The sequence below is a fragment of the Salminus brasiliensis genome, chromosome 8, assembly GCF_030463535.1.
Source record: "Salminus brasiliensis chromosome 8, fSalBra1.hap2, whole genome shotgun sequence".
NCBI lineage: Eukaryota > Metazoa > Chordata > Actinopteri > Characiformes > Bryconidae > Salminus > Salminus brasiliensis.
The window spans coordinates 2,387,400-2,398,938 of record NC_132885.1 but is presented as its reverse complement, the minus strand read 5'-3'; the positions used below and the strand labels follow the sequence as shown (position 1 = coordinate 2,398,938).

Below are 11,539 nucleotides of genomic sequence, written 5' to 3'. Positions count from 1 at the left end.
CACACTTTGTACGACCTCTCTTTCTGCTTGTAAAGGTAAAGGTGCATGTATTTGTCACTGTACACTGTACAGCGAAACGTGTCCTCTGCATTTAACCCATCTGTGGTAGTAAACACACACACACACACACACACACACACACACACACAAGTGAACTAAGGCCAGGGAGTACACACACACACACCCAGAGTGGTGGGCAGCCAACTCCAGTGCCCGGGGAGCAGAGAGGGTAAAGGGCCTTGCTCAAGGGCCCAACAGTGGCAGCTTGCCAAGCCCGGGAATCGAACCCACAACCCTGTTATCGATAGCCCGGCGCTCTAACCACTAAGTTGTACTGGATGATCTTTTCTGATCTTTTGAGATTTTCTGGATTTCTGATTAACAGTATTTATTAATGAATCTAACCAGCACATGCTAACATTGCTTGAATGACTTGCCTGATTCTTGCCTGATTCCTAGTAACACTCACCACGGTTTACTGAAGTTACTCCCACTTGAAGGCCACCGTTATCCAATATCTCACACAGATTCAGAGTTTGACTTCTGCTAGAAAATAAAAGCCTAATAAACTTGATAAATTCAGCTTCCTGTTCCTTTATGTTGCTGTTTATGTTGCTTTTCCAGCTTTTAAATTAATTTACATTATTAGTTGTTAATAGTTATATTATTGTATAGAAATTATTTTTATTAAAACAAGCTGGCAAATGAAGTCTCGTCTGTAGTAAATGTAATATTTGCAGTTGATTTGACAACAGCTTTAAAGGTTACAGAATCTCCACATGATGTAGGTCATTCAATCTAGTCAAGAACCACAGAGGAACACTTGTATTGTATTATGAGGAGGGTAGCAATGGCTAAGAGATAGAAAAACTGACACAATAAGAAACAAAACACCACTACCTGTGATGTTACATCAAAGTGATCACAGTGGTGTGTATTAGTGTGTTTGAATGTTGACGGGATTGATCTGATCTTTGAAGTCTTTCATTAATTAAATTGTTGGCTCAGACAGAACATTTGGTAGAACACAAATGCATTTGGTGAATAGCTAATAAATAAACCCTGTTGCTCTTCATTCATGTATTTATTTGTATGTTTATTTATTAATTACACATTTTAGCTATTGAGATTGTGAGGAAAGTCAATAGAAATAATGGATAAATAGAAATGTCCCAAAATTACATTTAGGTTCTAGGTAATAAGCAAATATCAATCACTTAAGTGTGAAGGTATAAAGTAGTACTAGGTATTATTTAGGTTTCAAAGCTCAAATTCATTAATTTAGTATTCAAATAACAGAAATGTTACAGTTTGGTTCTTGTCTAAGTGTCTTAGAGCTTTACACTTGCCCACTTTTCCTTCTTCAGATGCCACTGGATCCACGTAATCAATGTTATTAATTTTACATTACATTTAATGTTATGGCTTATCCGTGTATATACAGTGTAGAGATGGCAATTTTACTGAAAAAGCAAAAGATCCATCCATCTAAACGTTTCTTGGAAGCCATTAAAAAAATCACTTCTGCCATTTCTATTGGTCCAAATAAACAATATGCAAAACAGCTGCTGTTTCACAATTAAATGATTGAATCAGACAGAGCTGTGATCAGTGAATATCTAATATATCAATCCTGTTTCTTCTTAATTATGTATTTATTACAGAATTTAGCCATTTAGATTGCAAGGAAAGTCAAAGGAATGGATAGGACTGTCTCAAAAATATTTATTTATTTATTTCAATCTAGGTCTCAAACACATAAGTATCAAACACATAAATGTAAGGTACAAACTAGTACTAGGTATTTTTGTATTAATGTATTAATTCTGAATTGATTTTGTTTTAAATATTAAATCAAAATCAATTCAGAATTAATACATTAATACAAAATACTAATACTCTCTCTCTCTCTCTCTCTCTATATATATATATATATATATGTATATATATATTAGTGTTATATTAAAACAAAATCTCTCTCTCTCTCTCTCTCTCTCTCTCTATATATATATATATATATATATATATATATATATATATATATATAGGTGAGTTTGTACAGTACTGTGTAATTTGTTTGGGGTAAGTATAGACCATGACTCTTTGTGAATCATATGAAAAGGGTGATCATGAAAGGCACCTCCTCCTCCTTTAGCTTAAACACATTGGGCTTCATTCACTAATATCTTCAATTAAAAAGTTTCTCTTTAAAATAGTCCAAACAATGTCAAATTCCTGATGATCAAAGCCCAAATAAGATAACATTGGTCAGAATCTTCATGAAAACTGTGTAGGTGGGTTTTAGAAGAATAGTTGATAAATAAGGCCCAGTGACCCAGGAACCAAGGCCCAATGAAGAAAGTTATTTAAGCAATTTAAGTGATTTACTTGAATTAATTTTAAATTATTAAATGTTTGAATTATTTGTTTGTGAACTAATATTATGCGTCGAGTCTTACTGTATTATATAATAGGTTGCATTATGTAATGGTCCATCTGATATGGGTGACTCAAGACAATGATGTCAGATATGGTGGGTTTATAGAATTACAGGATTATTTAGAGGGTATGTGGCCAATTTGTTAAGCAGATAGACTGTCTTACCATCACGTTACCCAACATCCTTACCAAATATTGCAGAGTGTGTCGATTACATTTACCTGAATTCCTAGAGCTGTAGAAATAGGAAAATGCAAATGAGCCTCATTCACCACATTCATTCATATCTTCCCAGAATTTTCTCAAGTTAGTTCTTGGGAAAAGTCCTAATGGAAAGTTGAGGTCAGATGTGTGTTTTTAAACTGTATAAGTGCGTTTTACTTTCTCCAGTAACGTTACCATTTTGTTCCGAATACGCCACCAAGATAGATAATGTGGGGAAGACTGTATAACTGAGAAGGAGGGAGCTCTGAGAACTTTAGGATGGAGTTCGGGGGCTTCTGCTTTACGTTAGAGGGACAGACCCCCTTCTGATGAGTGGAGCTAGGACTGAGAAATATGGCTGAGTTAAAAGGAGGAGATGTGATTGGGTGGTGGTGGGATATGGAAAATTTGTCCTGGACATGGAAGGTAGACATGGGAATATTTAGGACATTAGAGTAGGAAAAGGGGGACAAACAAAACATAGCATACAACAGCAATGCTTTAATAATGATAACACTATATACACTGATCAGCCATAACATTAAAACTGCCTGCCTAACATTCTGTAACTCTGACCCATTGAGGCATGTTCAAGACCTGTGAAGGAGGTATGTGGCACCAAGACATTAGCAGCAGATCCTTTAAGTTGGGAGGTGGGACTTCCATGACCATCAATACGCTATGGGAGCCCATGACTCCATGTTGCCAGTTCTGTTATCACTGCATACCAGGAACACCTCACAAGACCTGTTTTGGAGATTGTCTGATCCAGCTATCTAGAACATCACAGTTTGGTTCTTATTAAAGTGTCTCAGATTCTTATACTTGTCCATTTTTTCTGCTTCAACACCTTCATCACCTTCAAGAACTGGCTGTTCATCTGCTGCCTGATAGATCCACCCCTTGACAGATGCCATTGGATTCACATGATCAATGGTAATAATTTTACCAATAAGTGGTTTTAATTTTATGGCTGATCTGTGGATAGACAGTGTCACAACTACACTTTAGCAAAATATCTACATAACTTGTAATTGAAGCCATTGTAAAAAAAAACATTTTGGCCATTTCTATTGGTCCAATTATTATGAACCTAAAATATGTGAAACTTTTTGTTAATTGTATATTTTGTAAAAAATATATAACATCAATAAAAATATAAGGGTTTGTTGCACAATATATTGATTATTATTTCAATGTTGGAAATCTAGTTAACAGAAAATCTAGGTTGCAGCTCATCTTTTTCCTTTATAAGCAAAGACAAAACAGGCCCAGTTCAGGCTTTTACAGTCACCACCAGATAGACTGGGATTTATTTCATTCAAGCAAGAAAACAGTGACAAAAAGTCAACGTCAGCTAACGATAATCTGACCCTTGTAACAAACATGATACAAAATAATACTGGAGTCACTGAATCATACATGAATTGGCACAATGGAACTTCAGGACTTTCGGTGCTGACTGACTGCTGCTTAACTAGAAGCCCATTGTCGCCCATTGTCGCATAATGGAGAGCAAACGCTCAGCACCCAGGACAGCTCCAGTCAAAGCCATCCGCGACGGTGTCGTGACACATCCTATCCACCCGGACACATCTTATCCCCTCTGACATCTCTTACAGAAGGCCCATTTAGGACCTAATACAGTGAGCAACGACCCAAAGCAACCACTAACAACACTGTCAAGAAAAGAATAAAAAATATATATTTCCATTTATTTCAATCGTGAATGGGCAATTTATCACATGGACAGAATTTCACCCAATAGAACAGTCAGGAGAGATGATGTGTCAGGGGGAAAAGGTAATATGTGTTAGCAAGCTAAAAAAACACTAAATTAACTAGCTTGATAGCGGCTAGCAAGTGCATGATAGCTAGCTTAACCTGTTGGTATCAGCTTTATATGCCAGCATAGCAACAACCGTATTATATTAACTTGAGCTAATATGTTTATGATTTAAAGTTAATGAATAAAGTTAAATAGCAATGCTTTATCCAGATAGAAACATCTTAGTAATGATCTATATATATATATATATATATATATAATTTCTTTTTATTAAAATAAATTTTTTTGATACATTTTAATCTGGTATTTAATTCTGACAGTCACATGAAGATAAGCAATTAATCCCATGTGCGATTTTAACCAATGGAATTGGATGTGTCCTGGGGGATAGGATGTGTCATGACAACGCCATTGTTGGATGACCCGAAACGACAGGATATTGAACTCAACATGTGATTAAAACATTTACAGCAGCTTGGTTGAACGTCTTCCCACTTTAACTGTGGATGCTCAGGTAGTTTATGACAAACAGAAATCTTTTTGCATGCAGTGAAGTCCCGCTACACCCGTAACCCCACATGGAAAACAAGCAATTTACTGTGTCCTCATTTCCACATGAGTAAAGTATACACACACAAATTAATAGACCAACCTTTGCTGCCGTAACAGCCTCTACTCTTCTAAAAAAGGGTGTACACTTTCCTGTGAGGAGGATTTGATTGTGTTCAGCCTCATAAGAGCATCAGTGCAGTCAGGTACTGATGTTGAATGATAAGTTCTGCCACTTCAACTCATTTTAAAGGTACTGGATGGAGCTCCATCACGCCAAAGAACCCCACAACCCCATTCTGGTGGGCTTCATGCCCCTCCAGCCAATGCTCGGCATTGTTTCCAGCTGTTTTCAGAACTGAAAGTAGCTGGATTAACAAATTAGAAGATGCAACTGGATACCATTGGACACTTTTCAGGGTCAATGAAGTGTCATCTGGGACTATACAGTATTCTGAAGGGAGATTTTCCATAAAAAGGAAAAGTAGTCTAGTACTAGACCTAATCTCTGTCATACACCATACATTGTGAAAATGTAAAGTCAGTCCAAATTACAATGACACACTAATTGTTTTTTTTAGTTAACTCAACAATCTCACTTTAGTTCAACTTAAAAACATTAGTAAATGAGCTTAAGATGAAACTGGTTAAATACGATGCAAGATATTTAGTCTGTGGCTCCTCCCCCATCAATTTGTTTACCGTTTATTCCCATCTGCAGGCTAGAAATCCCCCTAATCACATGACATGGGGGGTGGGTGGGTGGTGGTGGTTAAGAGTGAAGCTCTGAGTCCTTGCTTGAATTAAAATTATGATCTCAGTTAGAGCAGTTAGACTGTAGGGCCGTTCTGAGTAAATTTACCTTCCCTTCTTTCTCAAACACAGAAATGTACACAGCTTCACAGCTCTAAAGTGGAGTGACTGTCTAACTGCAACCTTTAAAGAGACTCAAGAGATCATAAGTTCAAATCCCATCTGCACCACAGCCCTCCATGGTCAAGAGTCTGGGAATGGAAAGGCTTCCCCCATGTAATAGGTGGCGCTCTAACCTGCAGATAAAAACTATTTCGGCTGCAGCTCAGTTACTAATGGGGTTTAAGCTCAAGTCAATGTGTACTGTTGACCAAACTGAGAGGCAGGTGTGACAATTCTAAGTTAGGAAGATTTTAGACTCAACTAAGTTGAGTTAATTTAAAATAATGCTGTGGAATCAGTTAGTGCATCATTTTAATCTCTTAAAAACCCTACATTTTGCTGGGAACAGCCCCACCAGTTTATACAGCAGTCCCTGTAGACTGAGAAATACACCTTACTGTGTAATAAGCCTTGTTTAGCGACCTTTTGGGCATGTCGGTGAGCCTTTCCTATCGTAACGAGGGGAAAAGTTCACCTTGCTCAGCTCGAAATGCGTAAAAGTCATGTACCGAGTCTCTTAATTAATCATGGGTTTGTTTTCAGTGCGTCTCTCGCCATCCCTTTAAGAGCCAGGTGCGGTCAGACTGACCTTGGCAGGTTGCTATTTCAGTGGTGTAAAGCGTGGGGGGGGGGGGGGGGGGGGATACGAGCGTCGGGCTGCACGCACCTGTATTGACAATTCACTGCAGAGAGCAACAAACGTCTGACTAGACTAGACAGTGGAGCTCCTCTCGTGTTTTCCGCTGCCGAGATACACAGCAATACTCCAGAAACTGACCTGAACACCCCTCATTTCGAGACCACCATGCCCATCAGCACAGAGATATTCACAAGCAGCGTTGTGACGGAAGGAGTAAAAATAGACTGTTGGTGGTGCGGGAGATAGCAGATAGATAGTGCCTTGTGCAGGGTGTAAAATAGGACCCTTGGAGTGTTAAGGGGTTAAGTTGGCCTGACTTTACAATATTGCTGGACTGATGTAGTCTTTGTTTTTTAAGTAGTGTGTAGATATTTTTGTTCCTGTGGAAGAGACATCGGTATTTGAGTCCAGTAAATTCAGTCATTTTTTGTTCAGTGCATTTGCTACTATATGTCACAGTACAACACGAGGTATTTCAATACTGTTACAGGTGATGTGATGATCATACAAACCCTGCCGTGAAACAGTGCGTCCAGTCTGCTCTCAAGCAGGCTCAGCTATTCAAGTAAATGCTTTTGAATAAAACTCATCATGCACATAGTTTTTGTTGATTGTTTTTTTCCCCTCAGCGTTCCACATCGCTCCCGTCCTTCTTCGTCTCACCCTCGTTCTTGAGGTCCTGGAAGACCTCGGTGAAAAACTGCGGATCCATGTTGATCTGGAGCATTTTGCCACTCATGTTGTCGATGACACCCAGGGACTGCTCCCAGAACACATCCTTATTGCCCTCGCTAATGAAGGGCTTCAGGGGGTAGGAGATTTCATTGCCCAGGTAAGAGTAGGCCAGGTACAAGCAGGTGAGGAACACTCCCTGCAGCTTGCACTGGCTCTCAATGTCTTCAGTCACCGTTTCCTTACACAGCAGGTAGACGAACACCAGGGTGGCCGGAGTGATGAAGCCCTGGTCCTGCCAGCCCTGCATCAGCAGAGTCCTGTCTACATTCCTGAACCAAAGGATGACCTCGTTCGGGCTGAGCTCCTTCAGCCGGAAGCAGCGACGACACATGAACTCCCCCAGGCACCGAAGCAGCTCCCCCGCTGAAGCCTGGACCACCACTCGAGTAAGCAAGGAGTTGGTGCTGGGCTGCTTCTGGATGGTTTTGACCTCGGTTGGCTCTGGCTCGACCTTCTGGGGAGGAGGAACGGTCGGAATGGGCACGGCGAGGGGTTTCTTCACCACTTCATTCTTCAGAAATGAGAAGCACAATCAGAGTCAGAATTCTTCATTATGCAATATAGACCTTAACGTACATTATTAATGCAATTTAAAAGAACTGATTTCAGAACATTTTATTTGATCAATTCGTCATGAAATTGAACCTCATATCTCTGAAATAGTAGCAAGAAAATTCATCATTAATCAATCAAAGGCTTTTCAAATCAGCCTCAATCTATATAGACAAAAGGGACACTTGATCATTCACTGTTTCTTCTGAAATCAAGGCTTTTAAAAGAGCTGATCCTGCTTTTGTTGAGTAACTGTCTCTACTGTCCAGAGAAGAAGACTTTCTGCTAGATTTTGAAGAAGCATTGCTTTGTGCATCCAGCAACTAGATCGTGAGTGGGGTCAGGATGTTGGATCACCACCCCATCTCATCCCAACTCATCCAAAAAGTGTTGAATGGAGTTCCACCATCCATCACTCCAGAGAACACAGTTTTCCCACCGCTCCACAGCTCAATGTAATGTAAGAAAATTCAGAATTCTATTTCGCCTAATGTAAAGAGCAGCTAGCATTAGTTTTAAAAAAAAAGTGACAACACAACATATCATAGTAAACAAAATTTGGACATTTCAATATATAAAACATGAAGTCAAATTACAGAATAGAAGATTAGCCTTTAAGTTTAAGTGTCTGCAAAATGATTATTAGTATTTAATAATGGTTTATAGAAATTCTTAAAACGTAAACCCAAATAAACATAAAGCCAGTGGTCAGTGAGAGCGTCTACCTGTAATTAACTCTATATAACATTAGAATAAACCCAAATAAACATAAAGCCAGTGGTCAGTGAGAGTGTCTACCTGTAATTAACTCTATATAACATTAGAATAAACCCAAATAAACATAAAGCCAGCGGTCAGTGAGAGTGTCTACCTGTAATTAACTCTATACAACATTAGAATAAACCCAAATAAACATAAAGCCAGTGGTCAGTGAGAGCATCTACCTGTAATTAACTCTATATAACATTAGAATAAACCCAAATAAACATAAAGCCAGTGGTCAGTGAGAGCATCTACCTGTAATTAACTCTATATAACATTAGAATAAACCCAAATACACATAAAGCCAGTAATCAGTGAGAGTGTCTACCTGTAATTATCTCTATACAACATTAGAATAAACCCAAATAAACATAAATTCAGTGGTCAGTGAGAGTATCTACCTGTAATTAACTCTATATCACATTAGAATAAACCCAAATAAACATAAAGTCAGTGGTCAGTGAGAGTGTCTACCTGTAATTAACTCTATATAACATTAGAATAAACCCAAATAAACATAAATTCAGGGGTCAGTGAGAGTGTCTACCTGTAATTAACTCTATATAACATTAGAATAAACCCAAACAAACATAAATTAGGTGGTCAGTGAGAGTGTCTACCTGTAATTAACTCTATACAACATTAGAATAAACCCAAATAAACATAAAGTCAGTGGTCAGTGAGAGCATCTACCTGTAATTATCTCTATATAACATTAGAATAAACCCAAATAAACATAAAGTCAGTGGTCAGTGAGAGTGTCTACCTGTAATTAACTCTATATAACATTAGAATAAACCTTAATAAACATAAAGTCAGTGGTCAGGGAGAGACGATTGGGCACTCCTGTTCAAAAGACATGTATGAGGTAAACATCTCACATCCTTCACTCTTTATTTACTGGATTTAACAGATAGAAAAATAAAAACATGAAATGCAGCATGTATAAAGATTTTAGCACATATATTTTTACCCTTTTTATTAAATTCAGTAATTAAATTCAGTCTACAGTGTACTGACTGTGTTTATTTCCTGTAGATTTATTTATTTATCTACAACCAGAAAATCATCAAAACATGCAATTTAAATTAATATTTAAATAACTTTATTTATTTATAGTATCTCCAAAGCAACAATCTTACAGGAGAATGATAAAAAGCTACAAAATATGAATTTAATAATGATTAATATTATTATAAAATAATATAAAAATATTTTTAAAATATGTTATATATTTTTTACTTTAAGTGGATTTGCAAAAAGATTTTATTAATTAATTAATGGTATGTAACAATATGTGTACATATTATGGTGAATAATATATATTTTTAAATTATATTTATTTAAAGAATTCAACATATTAGGTGCCACATTTGCTGTTTCCATTCTCATTGTCATTTGCATATTATTTTTCTCCATTCTTTCAGTAAATAAACAGTAATTGTATATTAACATGGACAAAAGTGTATAGAATACATGACTTGTTTACACTTACAACATCAAGAAGTTTGACTAGGGATGTCCAAACATTTGCATTAGACTGCCTATATATATAAAGGATAAATTACTATGGTAGTATTTAGTATGTATATACATTGAATTCATGCTGATCTACCTGCCGGCTGCTTACCTGAGGCTGAGGAGGAGGAGGAAGAGGAGCAGGTACAGGGTTGGGGTTCACTTTCATGACATTCTTCTTCTTGGCTGAAGCAGTGACCAGGCGTTTGAAAGCAAAAGTGGACACGATGACGGACGGCTTCTTCAAGACTTTCCCACTGCTTTCATTGCCCAGTTCTGACCCATCGTCCAGCCCGGAGCCTTTCCCTGAGCTCGGAGAGATGGACAGAACGGTGCCCATGGCTGCTGTAGCTGCTCTGAAAGAAACCTCAAGCAGCTTCTTACTTAAAGCTCCATTGGATGTGAGTGAAATCCAAATCCAGGCAGTGAATGGATGTTCCTGCAGCTCCACACACACACACACACACACACTCACTATCTCCCACACACTCACAAGTGCTTCACACAGAGGGGATTTGAGAGTGAATCAAACCCAACTGCAGTCAGCCTCTCATTCTCTCTCTCTCTCTCTCTCTCTCTCTGAGGCTCTGTAAATAGGGATTATCCCTCTCTGTCTGAACCATTGGTCAATCAGGAGCTTCTCCAGCAAGACTGGCAGCTCTCTGCACCAGTCACAGCTCAGTTCCACATTACTGGGTCGAGCTTTAGAGCCACAGAGCTAAATTTAGTCACTGTTCCCCAAAGGAGAACAGCGCTGCTTTTCCTCACCTGAAACAGGTGCATGGAAATAGTACTGAAATTAGCACAAAGTACAGCAGACGCCAGATTTAACCCCCTAAACTGCTGCCTTATTATACAGCTATTAATACCAGGGCCTTTTATAGGTGGAGAATAGAGATGTAGAGATGCAGAGTATCATATTGTGTTGAGTTGTATTACAGAGTATTGAATTATATATCATAGATTATAATGTACTAGTATTACAAAGTATTGTACTGTACTGACTTGTATCACAGAGTATTGTATTGTATTTCATTGTATTGCAGAGTATTGGGTCATATTAGAGTATCGTATTGCATTATGTTTTATCACAGAATGACATTGTTTTTGGCTGTATCGCAGAGTATCGTATTGTATTCAGCAGGATTTTAGAGTATCATATTTAACTATATCGCAGAGTATCATATCATATGTAGCTGAATTACAAAGTATCGCATTGTATTACAGGGTACTGTATCGAGTTGTATCACAGAGTATCATATTGTGTTTAACTGTATCACAGAGTATCGTATTGTATTTAGCAGGATATCAGAGTATCGTATTGTATTTAGCAGGATATCAGAGTATCGTATTGTTTTTAGCAGGATATCAGAGTATCGTATTGTATTTAGCAGGATATCAGAGTATAGTATTGTATTTATCAGGATATCAGAGTA

At 37.8% G+C, this 11,539-nt stretch overlaps 1 protein-coding gene across 1 annotated transcript; it reads right to left on the bottom strand.

The window, feature by feature from the left end:
* Positions 1-3,926: 3,926 nt before the first annotated feature.
* cdk5r2b (cyclin dependent kinase 5, regulatory subunit 2b (p39)) lies at positions 3,927-10,599 on the bottom strand. Its single transcript, XM_072684977.1, has 2 exons — positions 10,216-10,599; positions 3,927-7,782 (listed from the first exon to the last, which is right to left on the bottom strand). The coding sequence occupies exons 1-2, from the start codon at positions 10,441-10,443 to the stop codon at positions 7,162-7,164; spliced, it is 849 nt and encodes a 282-aa protein (XP_072541078.1). The 5' UTR covers positions 10,444-10,599; the 3' UTR covers positions 3,927-7,161.
* Positions 10,600-11,539: the final 940 nt, after the last annotated feature.

Excerpts from the sequence above, each read along its gene's own strand:
- cdk5r2b (XM_072684977.1), bottom strand. The coding sequence starts at position 10,443 with ATGGGCACCGTTCTGTCCATCTCTCCGAGCTCAGGGAAAGGCTCCGGG. Across the intron at positions 7,783-10,215 it reads CTCCTCCTCCTCAGCCTCAG|AATGAAGTGGTGAAGAAACC; the intron begins GTAAGCAGCCGG and ends TCATTTCTGAAG.